General features: G+C 64.6%; 4 protein-coding genes across 6 annotated transcripts; 3 read left to right on the forward strand and 1 right to left on the reverse strand.

The window, feature by feature from the left end:
• Positions 1–223: 223 nt before the first annotated feature.
• Positions 224–2,089, forward strand: HSD17B1 (hydroxysteroid 17-beta dehydrogenase 1). The gene is given in 7 exon segments (XM_074557733.1): positions 224–587; positions 590–674; positions 677–855; positions 888–1,290; positions 1,371–1,464; positions 1,565–1,748; positions 1,820–2,089. Coding segments are annotated over 7 exon segments (1,272 nt in total). The 5' UTR covers positions 224–431; the 3' UTR covers positions 1,991–2,089.
• A 145-nt stretch (positions 2,090–2,234) lies between these two features.
• On the forward strand, positions 2,235–6,105 carry COASY (Coenzyme A synthase). Its single transcript, XM_074557727.1, has 9 exons — positions 2,235–2,907; positions 3,203–3,417; positions 3,537–3,668; positions 3,804–3,993; positions 4,331–4,395; positions 5,142–5,226; positions 5,308–5,405; positions 5,492–5,638; positions 5,861–6,105. The coding sequence occupies exons 1-9, from the start codon at positions 2,304–2,306 to the stop codon at positions 5,915–5,917; spliced, it is 1,593 nt and encodes a 530-aa protein (XP_074413828.1). The 5' UTR covers positions 2,235–2,303; the 3' UTR covers positions 5,918–6,105.
• Positions 6,106–6,257: 152 nt separating this feature from the next.
• Positions 6,258–10,105, forward strand: MLX (MAX dimerization protein MLX). Of its 3 annotated transcripts, none has more exons than XM_074557729.1 (8): positions 6,258–6,745; positions 6,961–6,997; positions 7,122–7,211; positions 7,629–7,735; positions 7,918–8,017; positions 8,265–8,364; positions 8,647–8,848; positions 8,949–10,105. In XM_074557729.1, the coding sequence occupies exons 1-8, from the start codon at positions 6,608–6,610 to the stop codon at positions 9,003–9,005; spliced, it is 831 nt and encodes a 276-aa protein (XP_074413830.1). In that variant the 5' UTR covers positions 6,258–6,607; the 3' UTR covers positions 9,006–10,105. The 3 variants fall into 3 exon arrangements, with proteins under 3 accessions (XP_074413830.1, XP_074413831.1, XP_074413832.1); XM_074557730.1 differs by having other exon boundaries at positions 6,258–6,655; XM_074557731.1 differs by lacking the exon at positions 6,961–6,997 and having other exon boundaries at positions 6,258–6,655.
• On the reverse strand, positions 9,494–12,226 carry PSMC3IP (PSMC3 interacting protein). Its single transcript, XM_074557732.1, has 8 exons — positions 11,862–12,226; positions 11,684–11,790; positions 11,529–11,618; positions 11,342–11,453; positions 11,098–11,243; positions 10,918–10,971; positions 10,771–10,830; positions 9,494–10,691 (listed from the first exon to the last, which is right to left on the reverse strand). Exons 1-8 carry the CDS (start codon positions 11,890–11,892, stop codon positions 10,632–10,634), a joined length of 660 nt encoding a protein of 219 aa, XP_074413833.1. The 5' UTR covers positions 11,893–12,226; the 3' UTR covers positions 9,494–10,631.
• Between the last annotated feature and the right edge of the window lie 39 nt (positions 12,227–12,265).

The following is a 12,265-nucleotide window of genomic DNA, read 5'->3' on the forward strand; positions in this document are numbered from 1 at the left end:
TGGACTTTTTGAGGCCTTTTCCACAGCTGGGGCTCGGGCAGAGCCCAGCTATGGACGGAGCAAATACAGACTCTTTTCTCCCATGTGTGTCCAGCTCCTTTGCTAGCTCAGGACTGTGTGGAACACGGGGGCAGAGGAGCAGCTCAGCCCTGAGCCTGCCCAGCAGGAACAACACCCTGCCAGACGTGTCCTGGCAGCTGGGATGCCTGGCACAGCAAAGTACAGCTGGGGCTGCAGCTCCCCTCGTGCCCCAGAGCCTCCTCCAGCAGGGAGGTCCTGGCTCAGTGGAATCTTTATCACAGCACCTGCACAGGATCAAGGCACAGGGAGCCCCAGGCATGCGCAGGGAGGGGGGTGGAGGGGATTGAGATAAGGCAGCAGACACAACAATGTGGCGTGGGGCGGGGGGACCCCTTTCCCAGCCCTCTTAAATGGGGTGGCCCCTTTGGGCAGCGCTGCCAGGCATGGAGAGAACCACGGTGCTGATCACGGGCTGCTCCTCGGGCATCGGCCTGGGGCTGGCTGCACGCCTGGCAGCCGACGCCGCTCGCCGCTTCCAAGGTAAAGGGGGATGGGGGTCAGCACTGCCCCGGGGTCTGTCAGCCCCAGGTGGGCTCAGCAAGGAGAGGCAGAGCCTGGGGTGGGTGCTGGGATGCAGCACTGCTGCCCTCAGCCATTCTCTCCCCAGTTTATGCCACCATGCGTGACCTGGCCAAGGGGGAGCGGCTGCTGGAGCGCCTGGGGGGCTCCTGCCCCGACACGCTGGAGCTGCTGCAGCTCGATGTCACTGACCCCTGCTCGCTGGCAGCTGCTGCACAGCATGTGCAGGGACGGCAGCTGGATGTGCTGGGTATGGCTGGTGTCCCCAGTGTCCCCAGGGTGCTGAGGGGATCTCTGCGGGGTCACAACTCTCCCCAGGGCACCAGGAGGAGAAGCCAAATTATGGGAGGTGCAGGCAGTCCTAGGGCTGGGATGTGTTTAGCGGGGCAGAGGTGCAGTAGATGGATTTGGGGGTACCAAGGGATCATCAGCAGGGAAAGCCCCCCTATTTCTGCCTTCTTGGTGGTGTGTGGGGCTCCAGTCAGTGGCTGACTGCAGCGTGCCTGGCAGTGTGCAATGCAGGGGTGGGACTGATGGGACCGCTGGAGACCTGCTCCGAGCAGGCCATGAGAACTCTCTTCGATGTGAACGTCTTCGGGGCTGTCCGCACCATCCAGGCCTTCCTGCCTGCCATGAAGAGCCGCAGGGCCGGGCGGATCGTTGTCTCCAGCAGCATCGGGGGGCTGCAAGGTGGGACCCCCCGCACCCCGCGGCACACGGAGCTCCCTGTGGGGAGCAGCTCTGGTGCTCAGGGTGTGGCTCTGCCCCAGGGCTGCCCTTCAATGCTGTGTACTGTGCCAGCAAGTTTGCATTGGAGGGGCTGTGTGAGAGCCTGGCCATCATCCTGCGCCCCTTCAACATCCAGTGAGTGCCGGTGATGCCGCGAGGGCTAGATCGTGCCCACCGGGATGGGGGGAACGCCAGGGCGGGGGTACGGTGGCAGCTGATGCTCTCCCTCCCGCAGCCTGACGCTGGTGGAGTGCGGGCCGGTCCACACCAGCTTCATGGCCAACCTGCAGCACCCCGACCCCGAGGGCAGCGAGATGCAGGGCTTGGATGCCGAGACACAGCGGCTGTACCGGCGGTACCTGGGGCACTGCCAGAGCATGTTCCGCGACACGGCCCAGGAGGTGGAGCAGGTGCTGCCGGTCAGTCACGGCGGGGCGGGGGTGGCCGCGGGGCCGTGCCAGGGAGGGCTCTGACCCGTCTGCGGTGCCAGCTGTTCCTGGAGGCCATCGGCAGCCCCTGCCCTCCCCTTCGCTGCGCCAGCACCCAGCTCCTCGCCCCGCTCTGCCGCCTGCGGCTCAGCAGCCCCGACGGCTCCGCGTACGTCCGCGCCATGCACGACTTCGTGTTCGGCGGCACCGAGACCGGCGGGGAGCAGCCCTGAGCGGCGCCACGCCAGCACCGGAACCGCTGCCCTGCGAACCCCCAGCCCGGCCCGGGCCCGTTCGCGTGCCCGGTGCCGCCGTGTCCCCAATAAAGCCCTTTGCAGCCGCACGGCTCCGCCTCAGTTCCCGTCTCTCCGCGGAGCGCCGGGCTCGTTCCCCCCGCGGGGCTGCACCGGGCCGGGCCGGGCCGGTCTCCTCCCCTCGCAGGCGGAGCCGGGCGCGCTCCCGCCCGCGGCGGGGCTGCCCGGGAGGCGGAGCTGTTCCGGTGCCGTTGCCGGCCCCGTTCCGGTCGGCGGCGCTTCCGGCGGGGCGATGCCGCCCTTCGCCTCGGGGCTGCTGGTGCTGACGGCGCCGCTGCCCGCGCTGCCGCGGCGGGCGGCGGGGCTGGTGGCGGCGGCGGCGGGGCTGGTGGCGGGGCCGCTCTACGTGCACCTGCAGCCGGGGCTGCGGCTGGGCGGCCCCGCCGCCGGCCCCGCCGCTCCTCCCGCGGGCCCCGCGCTGCTGCGGGCTCTGGCCGCGCTCTACACGGCGGCGGCGACGCGGCGGGGGCTGGACCTGCGCGTCCTGCTGGGGCCCGGCCGCCGCCTGGCGCGGCAGCCCCGCGTGCTGCTGGCGGCCGCCGCCGAGGCGCCGGGGCCGCCGGAGCCGGTGCAGCTCGGGCTGCAGCGCCTGGCCGCGGCCGTGTACGGCTGCCCGCCCAGCCTGCCCGCGATGCTGCTGGGCGAGGACACCGCGGGTGACCCCGACGGGGACCCCGAGCAGAATCCCGAGGCGGCGCTCCCCGAGTTCCTGGACGTGGCTGTTGGCGGCACCTTCGATCGGCTGCACGGTGCCCACCGGCTCCTGCTCAGCGCCTGCTGCCTCCTGGCCCGGCGCCGGCTCCTCGCCGGGGTGGCGGACGGAGAGCTGCTCCGCCGTGAGTCCGGGGCGGCCGTGGCACTGCGCGGGCACCGGGGCTGAGCCCGGGGCTCCCCGGGGCAGGGCAGGGGTCTGGGGGCTCGAGTCACCCACCCGAGGTAGTGCCATCCAGGCAGAGCATCAGTGGGGTCACCATGTCGCGCCTACAGCCAGCAAAGCGTTCAGGGGCAGCGAGGGCAAGGGAAGGGGGAGGCAGCGTTCAAAGTCCCATCTCTTGGTCTCTCTTTTCTCCCACCCCTCGGTCTTGCTTTTCCGTCACTGTTTTGCTTCCCCGCCCTCCTGGCGCCCGGCAGACAAGGTGCTGCCAGAGCTGATCGAGCCCTACGAGCTGCGGGCGGCGAAGCTGCGCGAGTTCCTGGAGGATGTGAAGCCCTCACTGTGCTACGACATCGTGCCTCTGGCCGACCCCTTCGGGCCCTCGGTCACAGACCCCGACCTGCAGTGCCTGGTGGTCAGCGAGGAGACCCACCGGGGAGGGGTGGCTGTCAACAAGAAGAGACTTGAAAATGTAAATCCCACGCTGGAGATCCCTGTCCACCCTCTCACCCTGCCTGAGGGCAAATTTGATCTTGATTCGCCCCTTCCCTCTGCTGCATTCTCATGGCTGGGGCTCCCTTCTCTCATCAGGGGCTCCCCGAGCTGGCTCTGTATGAAATCCAATTGATGAAGGACCCCGAGCACAATCAGAACGAGGAGGAGAAGATCAGCTCCTCCAGCCTGCGGCAGAGGCTGCTGGGGACACTGCTGCAGCCCCCGCGGGTGAGGGAGGGCACGGGAGGAAAGGTGGGAGTCTCAGAGAGTTTGGAGAGGCTGCCTGCTGCTCTGCAGGCCAGGATCCTTCTCCAGCAAAGCCCAGCTCTCCATCTGCTGCCACGGCTTTCCTCTTTCCCTCAGCGAGACCCGGCCCTGCCGCTGCGCCCGTACGTGATTGGGCTGACTGGGGGCACTGGCAGTGGAAAAACCTCCATGGCCAAACTGCTGGGGCAGCTGGGCGCCTTCGTCATCGACGCTGACCAGCTGGGCCACGCCGTCTATGCCCCTGGTGGCCCGGCCCAGGAGGCAGTGGTGGCAGCCTTTGGGGCAGGTAGGGGCACTGAGGCTGCAGGGAGGAGGAAGAGGAGGGAGGGGTGTCCTGGTGTCCCATACAGCCCTGGCCTGTGCCCCCTCCCTCCCCATGGGTTCCCCAAGTGTTGTGTGTCCCATGTCACAGCTGCTGGTGGGGAATGATGAACCAGGCTGCTCTTTGTTTGCCTGGGAAAAGCTCTTCCCTGTCCTTTTCAGGAATCAGGTGAAGAGCTGCCAGGACAGGAGTTTCTACCTGTACCTGTTGAGAGCCCTGTGCCAAAGCCCTTTCCCCAACCCAGGCTTGCCACAGGGATGGGAGTTGTCCCTCCCAAACCCGTTGTGCTTCTGCCTTGCAGAGATCCTGAACAAAGATGGAACCATTAACAGGAAAGTCCTTGGGGCCAAAGTGTTTGGAAACCAGGTAAAAGCAGCTTTACTATAAATACTTAATGCTGCGAGCATGGGCTGTTCTCTTGTGACAGGGGTTTTGAGTTTCCAGCCCTTTGAGATGGTGACACCTTCCTGGTTGTATTTTCTGGCATGGGGACAGGGTGGGACAGATTGCATCTGTGCAGATGAATCAGCAGCTGGGCTGGATATATATGGCTCTTGCCCTGCAGCTGCTGCTGCCTCCCTGTCCCCATCCCTGTCCCCATTGCCATCTCCATCTCCTCCATACTGTGCTTTTCCTTAATCAGCTCAGAGGAACAGACCTGACAAACACAGCCAGGGGTCTATGCCCCTTGTACCCAGTGGCACCTGGCCCTTACAAGTGCTCAGCCTGTTGCTCTACTGCTTCCCCAAGCCAAGTTAGACACACCAAGAGGTTCCCTGGATGGAATGTCTTTTGTGGGACCTGCTGCACTGGGAGCTTGTTGTGGTGTGGAGCAAAGAACTTCTCACAGAGAGATATCTGCTAATAGCAGGGCCCTAATGGCAGAAAATAATAGGAAAAAGCATGCTGACCCTGGCAGCAGGAATGGGAGCCTCTGGCCAGGTGAAAGCTCTCCTTCCTGATGCTCAGTGATGGGCTGGACCCACCTCCCCTCCTTCAGTGGCTCCTTCCTGGGTGTCCCCTGACTGCTTACACCCCACTCTCCTGGCTGGCTGCAGAGGGGCTCTGAGGATCGGGGGCTGCATCTCAAATCCTGCTGTGCTCCTTTCCAGGAGCAGCTGAAGAGGCTGACGGACATCGTGTGGCCCAGAATAGCCCAGATGGTGATGGAGAAGGTCAGGGAGGCTGATGCTCAAGGTAAGGAGGGCAGTGAAGCGTCAGGAAGGTGGCAGTGAGCCCAGGCACTGAGGAATGCCTTTTTTCGCCTTTTTTCCCTAGGGAAAGCTGTGTGTGTGCTGGATGCTGCCGTGCTGCTGGAGGCCGGCTGGCAGGACATGGTGCACGAGGTGTGGACAGCCATCATCCCAGAGGAGGAGGTGGGCAACGCCAGGGCCCCTCACTTGCTGCTGGAGCTGCTCCTCAGCCTCTGCCAGGCTGCTGAGTTCCCCTGTGTCCCCGGCAGGCCGTGAGGCGCATTGTGGCCAGGGATGGGCTCACCGAGGAGGCCGCTCGGCGCCGGCTGCAGAGCCAGATGAGCAACAGGCAGAGGGTGGAACAGTCCCAGGTGGTGCTGTGCAGCCTCTGGGAGCCCGAGATCACCCGCCAGCAGGTGAGATGGGGCTGCCACAGCACCTGCAGGGCTGGGTGTGTGCTCTGGGGGATGCGACAGCACCTGCAGGGTGCTCAGTGTGTGCTCAGGCCATGCCTGGGTGTGCTGCTCACCATCGAGGCTGCCACAACGGGTGGATTTGGGGATGAGAATTCAGAATTCAGCCGGGAGGGAAGAGCCGGGACTGTGCTGTGGCTCTGAGCCCGCCCGGTTCTGGTGCAGGTGCACAAGGCCTGGGACCTGCTGCAGCAGCGCCTGAGCCCCAAGCCTGGCCCGTGACGGCCCCGTGAGGCTCCGTGAGGCTCCGTGTCCAGCCAGCACTGCCCACCGTGAGCCGGAGCAGCGCGGGACCGACAGCACCGGCCCTGTCCAGCTCCGCCGAGGGTCCGGGGCCTCCTGCGGTCCCCGGTGAGGGGAGCCCCGCAGGGCTGAGCCCCGCTGGGTGACAGTAAAGAAGCTGCTCCTGCCGTGCGTGTCCGTGCGCCCGTCCCGTCCCCTCCCCGCTCCCGTTATGGGCCCGGGCCCGCCCGGTGTGGGACCCCCGGTATCCGGTGGGTCACTCCTGGTGCCCGGTGTAGGACTCCCAGTGCCCCGTGGGTCACACCTGGTGCCCAATGGGTCATTCCCGATGCTCGGTGTGTCACCCCCCGTACCCGGCTGGTCACTCTCGGAACCCGGTGGGTCACTCCCGGTGCCCGGTGGGTCATTCCCAATACCCAGTGGGTCACTCCCGGTTCCCCGTGGGTCACTCCCGGTGCCTGGTGGGTAACTCCCGGTGCCCGGTATGGGTCACTCCTGGTGTGTCACTCCCGGTGCCCGACAGGTCACTCCCGGACCCGGTCGGTCACTCCGGTTGCGTCACCCCCGGTGTCCGGTGTGGGACTCCCGGTGGGTCACGGCCATGACGTCACGGGCGCCCCCTGGCGGCGGCCGCGCTCTCCGGTGGTCACATGACCGGGCGGGCGGAAGATGGCGGAGCCGCCGGGCGCCGCCGCCGCCGAGGACTCGTGGGGGAAGGTGGGGCCGGGATCGGGTCGGGCCGGGCCGCCGGGTGCCGCGGGGGCGCAGGGCGGCGCGCCGGCACGGGGCTCGTGGCGGCCGGGCAGGGTGAGCGCCGGGCCGGGGGCGCGGGAGGCGGGAGCGCGCACGAGTCGGTGCCGGGGCGAGGGGCGGTGGTGAAGGCCCCGGCGGGGCCGCAGCTCGGGGGTGGCGGGTGCTGCTCTGGCCGAACGAGCTCCTGAGGGCGGGGGGCTCCGGGGCGCGGCCCGCATCGCCGCCCCAGCCCCGCTGACGTGTCTCCTCCGCCCGCCGGCCCCGCGCAGGTGGACGCGGCCTACGGCGACAATGGCCTGGACTCCGGTAGGTGCCCGGGCGGCGCCAGCCCCGTCCATGGGTGGCAGCGGCTGCCCGGGGACGCCCTCATGTCCCCGCGCCCGGTCACACCCCGAGCGGGGCACTGACCCCGGGACAATCTTAATTCCAGCGCTCTTCATGGAGAATGCGCGGAAAGGCAGCATAGTGTCCCGGGCCAACAGCATCGGCTCCACCAGTGCCTCTTCTGTCCCCAACACAGGTGGGGTTTGCTCGCGGTTCTGCTGGCTGGGGAGTCCGGCACATGCCGGGCTTCAGGTCTGCCCTGCACCGAGGGGGTGAGCGTGGCTGGGCAGGATTCCTGTCCTGATGATGAGAAGGAGGAAGGTGGTGGGAGCAGCGTCAGGGTTCTGTGGTTTCCAGCAGGGTTTGGAGTCGAGAATCACTCTGGTTTTGTCACCTTCCCAAGGGAGCTTCCAGCATCTACCTCCTGCCAAGCTCTCTGAGGGGTCAGAAAGTATTACCAGGGCTCTCTGGAAGGCTTTTCTGCCCAGCCTGCTGTAGTTGAGTGGGGCAGGGGCTATGCTGGGCCTGGCTGCAGCTGTATGCTCCCTTGAGCCGCCTTGTGCCCCTCGTGGTGCCGCTGTGTCCCACGCCCAGCCCCGCTGTGTCCCCACAGACGACGAGGACAGTGACTGCGCCCAGGAGTCCCCCAAGGAGACCTACAAGGACCAGCGGCGCCGGGCACACACCCAGGCCGAGCAGAAACGCCGGGATGCCATCAAGGTGAGCGAGGCGCGGGGCAGCAGGCAGTGCTGCAGGGCTCTGCTCTCCAAGCATTGCTGTTCTGCTGCTGGAGCTGCCCTCCCTGCTCTGTGTGTGCTGGGAGCTGCCCTGGCTCTGTGCTGTGCTCCTGGCCTCTCAGCATGGATGAGCCCACCACACTCCATGGCTCTGCTTCCCTGCAGAAAGGCTACAATGACCTGCAGGCCATTGTCCCCACCTGTGAGCAGCAGGATTTCTCCATCAGCTCGCAGAAGCTCAGCAAGGCCATTGTGCTGCAGAAAAGTGAGTCCCCAAGGGCAGGAGGGAAGGAGGTGCTGTCAACGCCCAAAGCTCCGCCCTGGAGGTGTGCAGGGCAAAGTTCATCACCTTGGAACATTCTGGAGTGATGAGGCTCTGGGGAGCCTCACCTGCACTCACCTCCCCAAGGGAACTGGGTCACTGGGAGCTGATGGTGCTGCCCTGGCTCAGGCACCTCCTGTGGGGGTCCCATGTGTGCTCCCAAATCCCCACTCTGTGTTTTTGTGCTCAGCTATTGACTACATCCAGTTCCTGCACAAGGAGAAGAAAAAGCAGGAGGAGGAAGTTTCTACCCTCAGGAAAGATGTGATGGCCTTGAAGATCATGAAAGTGTAAGGGAAGAGCTGTTGGGGTCTCGCCCTCCACTTCCTGTTGTTCCCTCACATCCTTGTGGGGTCCTGCAGTGGTTCTGCATCTGGGGACAGGCCTGGAACTGGGAACCAGGAGCAGGAGCCGGATGTGGGAATTTAAAGCTGGGAGCAGGAGTTGGATGTGGGAATTCAGAGCTGGGAGCAGGAGTTGGAGTGGGAATCCAGCACTGGGAGCAGGAGCTGGGAGTGGCAGCTCAGTCACTTGTGGAGGTCTCACTGCTGACCTTGGTGTGCTTGTTTCAGGAACTATGAGCAGATTGTGAAAGCTCATCAGAACAACCCGAACGAGGGGAAGAACCAGATCTCTGATGAGGTGAAGTTCAATGTTTTCCAAGGCATCATGGACTCCCTGTTCCAGTCCTTCAACGCCTCGGTCTCCGTAACGAGTTTTCAGGAGCTCTCAGCGTGTGTCTTCAGCTGGATTGAGGAGCACTGCAAGCCCCAGGTGAATGCAGAGGGGCTGGTGCCATGGCTGAGGGGACAGACAGCGGCACAGGGGTGGCTCTGTCCCTCCACAGACCAACCGTGTCCTCTCTCTGCCACAGACGCTGCGGGACGTTGTCATCGGGGTCCTGCACAAGGTGAAGAGCCAGCTCTACTGAGCCTCCCGTGCCACTGCTGTGCCCGTGGGGATGGGGCACTGCTGCCAGAGGCCAGGGTGCCAGGCACCACCCTGGGCCCTCTCCCTTGTGGCTGTTTTTAAGGTTCTCTGAATTATTTATTGTATTCCTTCTGAAGCCCAACAGTGGCTGTGCAGACACTGCTGCTCCACTCGGTGCCACCAAATCTTTACAGGGACTGGGCAGGAGGGGAGGGGAAGGTGGGGGCAGAGTCTCTGGCTCAGGCAGTGCCATGGGCTTGCCTGTGCCACTGACTCTCCTTGCAGAGCTGATCCCAGAGCAGCTCCACTCTGTGCCCTCAGCCCTGTGACAGCCCTGCTGTCCCCAAGGTGGGCAAATGTGACAAAAGCATACTAAAAACAATGGGTTTCTGGTATAGCAGCAGGAATTGCTTTTCCCTGGCCCTCAGGGCTGTGCCCTGCCCCTCTGAGGCAGCTGTTTTGAGTCAGCTGTTGTATTTTGGAGGAGCCTGGCATTGCTGGCAGCAGGATGAGCCCATCAAGAGCTGGGAGCCGTGGCCCTGGCAGCACATGCTAGGGCCTTGATGAACCCCAAGCATGCTGCAGCCCTGGGAAGGAACAGAGTGAAGTTCCTGCAAGTGCTGGGACACCTCTCCTTTTCAGAAACTGTGGCTGTATTGCACAGCAAAGATCTGCAGCTGTAGCACAGCTGCTCCTCCTTAGAACTTTTATACACACACATACATGACCAGCCTCGATTGGATTTTTATTATTGTAAATTTTGAAATGGTCCCAGAGTGCTGCCTGTGCCAGCTGTAGAAGCAGCTGCGATCAGGGACATGTTTGACCTGTCCCATGCCCAGTTTGGGTCTCAGCTCTGCCTGGGTGAGGGGACCAGGGTGCTGCCAGCAGCAGGGTTTGTTCTCCATCACCATGTTTGTGCTCCTGCCCCAGGGGCACATCCAGGGAATGTTTATTTCAGGCAGTTTTTCCAGCACTGAGGAGGGAGTGCTGCCTCCTGCCTTGGGAAGAAGACGTGGAATTTTACAGACCTCACACGTGAAAGTGATGTATTTTTCTATTGTGAAAAGTAATTAAATAAATTTCACTGAATGTTTTGATGATTTTTCTGATGCTGAGTTACTGGAGCTGTGCCCTAGAGCTGGTGGCTCTGGTTTCCTGGCTCCTGCCCTCCCCACGCCTCAGGGCCTAAACCCTTCCCTGACACCTTCTGAAGAGACAAACACCACAGGGATGTGCAGCTGAACCAAAATCCTGGAGTTTAATGCATCATATTGTCATGTCACCACTCAGGCACGCAGCAGGAACACACACAGAGCTCTGGAGCCCAGACAGTCCCTCGCTGCTTCTCCTTACCAGAACACCAGGACACAGCACCAGTGCCTCATGTGTCCCCCCAGCCACACTGGGGGCAGGAAAAAACAACATTCTACTGCAAGGAGAGAGCCAGTGCCTAAGTTACTGCTACCCACCACCCTTCCAACTGCAAAACATTTTAAAACAAAACCAAATAAATACACTGGACAAATCCCAGTCCTGCAAAAAGAGAAAAAGAACAACCCAACAGCCGAGTTTCAGAGGCAGCTCTGCAGCAGCTTCTCCCCAGAACAAAGGCTCCCCCAGCACCTCACGTGGCCGCTGGCAGCTCCACGCCGTGGTCCTCGTCTGTCTCTATCCCAACCTCCTCCTGCACAGCACCGAGCACATCACAACAGGCTCAGGGTCTGGCTCGGCAGCCGTGGGCACAACCCAGCCTCGGTACTTACAAAGAATTGCTTCTTGCTCTTGGGATAGCCCTCCAGGATGGCATCCAGCAGCTCGGTGGCCTGGGGATACAGGGCAGGTGAGGGCTGTGGGCAGCAGATCCAGCGGGGCCCTCACTGCACAGCCAGTACCATCCTCTTCCTCCATACCATCCTCTTCCTCCGGCGCCACTCCCGGCGGTACAGCTGCTGCTCCCGGCACACCTGCAACAGCCGCGGGTCAGAGCTGCCCTGCAGGGCTCTCAGCAGCCCCGGGCAAGCAGTGCAGGAAAGGGAAGTGCTGGATCCTGGATCCAGACTGACCCCAGTTCAGACACAGCTGCTGTTCACCTTCTCTTTCTCCTCCGGAGTCACATGGTTGGTAGCAGTTTTAATCCTCTCCAGTTTCTCCGTGTAACTGGCACAGTCCTTCCTCAGCGCCTCGATCTCCTTGGCAATCTCAGGGGTTGTCATGGAGCTGTTCAAGTCCTTCAGCTCTGGGAAGGTGGCACCGATCACGGCCCGGGCTGGCACCGGGGCACGGCTGGGGATGCCAGGGCGGCTCGGGGCTGCCCGGCCAGGCTCACTCACTCACCCGCCTCCATGTGCCGGCAGCTCTGCTGCAGCGCTTGCAGCTGCCCGGAGCGGGCCGCAATCTCCCCGTCCAGCCCGCGGAGCTCCGCATCGCTGGCGGCCGGGAGCTGCTCCTGCGGGGAGCGGCGGGTCAGGGCTGCGGGGCACCGGGGCCGGCGGGCGGCGGGCGGCGGCCGGGGCTCACTCACCTGATCGGCGAAGTAAATCTTCTGCTTGCCGTAGACCTTCTCGCGAACGCGGCCCTGCTGCGCCAGCTGCTCCAGCGCCTTCACCACGGCCTGCGGGACGCGGCGTCAGCCGGGCCCGGGCCCGCCCCGCCCCAGCCCGGCCCAGCCCCGCTCACCGCCTTGCCCAGCCCGTGCTCCCGCTGCAGGTTCCCGAAGGCATCCTGGGCGCTGTACGGCCGGTTCTGCTCCCGCAGGTACCGCAGCAGCACGGCGGCAGCGCCTCCTGCGGGACCAGCCCCGGTCACCGCGGCCTCCCGGGGCCTCCCGGTGCTCCCCCGCCACTCCCGCACTCACCGCCGGCCGCGGCCTCCCGCCCTTTGCTCATCGCGCGCCTGCAGCCCCGCTCCGTTCCCGGTTGGCGCCGTGCACGCACTTCCGGCGCGCCGCCCGCTCCCCGCCAATCGCGGGGCAGGCTGTGATGGGCGGGGGAACGTGCTCCGCCCGGTACCGGCCCGAGATGGGCGGGGGGAACGTGCCCCGCCCGGTACCGGCCCGAGATGGGCGGAGGAACGTGCCCCGCCCGGTACCGGCCCGTGATGGGCGGGGGAACGGGCCCCGCCCGGTACCGGCGCGCCCCCGCGGGAACGCGGCCCGTGCACAGCCCGCGGAGGGCTCAGCGCTCCCCGGCCGGAACCGGCGCTCCCTCGCCCCCCTCACCTCCGCACCGGACTCAGCCCGTACCCGTTACCGAGCTCCCG

Source organism: Zonotrichia albicollis, chromosome 23 (assembly GCF_047830755.1).
Source record: "Zonotrichia albicollis isolate bZonAlb1 chromosome 23, bZonAlb1.hap1, whole genome shotgun sequence".
Lineage (NCBI taxonomy): Eukaryota > Metazoa > Chordata > Aves > Passeriformes > Passerellidae > Zonotrichia > Zonotrichia albicollis.

Bases quoted from the DNA above. Each gene is read 5' to 3' on its own strand.
- COASY (XM_074557727.1), top strand. From the start codon at position 2,304: ATGCCGCCCTTCGCCTCGGGGCTGCTGGTGCTGACGGCGCCGCTGCCC. The intron at 3,669-3,803 runs GTGAGGGAGGGC...TCTTTCCCTCAG, and splicing joins CACTGCTGCAGCCCCCGCGG to CGAGACCCGGCCCTGCCGCT. The intron at 3,994-4,330 runs GTAGGGGCACTG...TCTGCCTTGCAG, and splicing joins GGTGGCAGCCTTTGGGGCAG to AGATCCTGAACAAAGATGGA.
- MLX (XM_074557729.1), top strand. From the start codon at position 6,608: ATGGCGGAGCCGCCGGGCGCCGCCGCCGCCGAGGACTCGTGGGGGAAG. The intron at 6,746-6,960 runs GTGAGCGCCGGG...GGCCCCGCGCAG, and splicing joins GCTCGTGGCGGCCGGGCAGG to GTGGACGCGGCCTACGGCGA. The intron at 8,849-8,948 runs GTGAATGCAGAG...TCTCTGCCACAG, and splicing joins AGGAGCACTGCAAGCCCCAG to ACGCTGCGGGACGTTGTCAT.
- PSMC3IP (XM_074557732.1), bottom strand. From the start codon at position 11,892: ATGAGCAAAGGGCGGGAGGCCGCGGCCGGCG. The intron at 11,244-11,341 runs GTGAGTGAGTGA...CCACCTTCCCAG, and splicing joins CTGCCGGCACATGGAGGCGG to AGCTGAAGGACTTGAACAGC. The intron at 10,972-11,097 runs GTGAACAGCAGC...CGGCTGTTGCAG, and splicing joins CTCCGGAGGAGAAAGAGAAG to GTGTGCCGGGAGCAGCAGCT.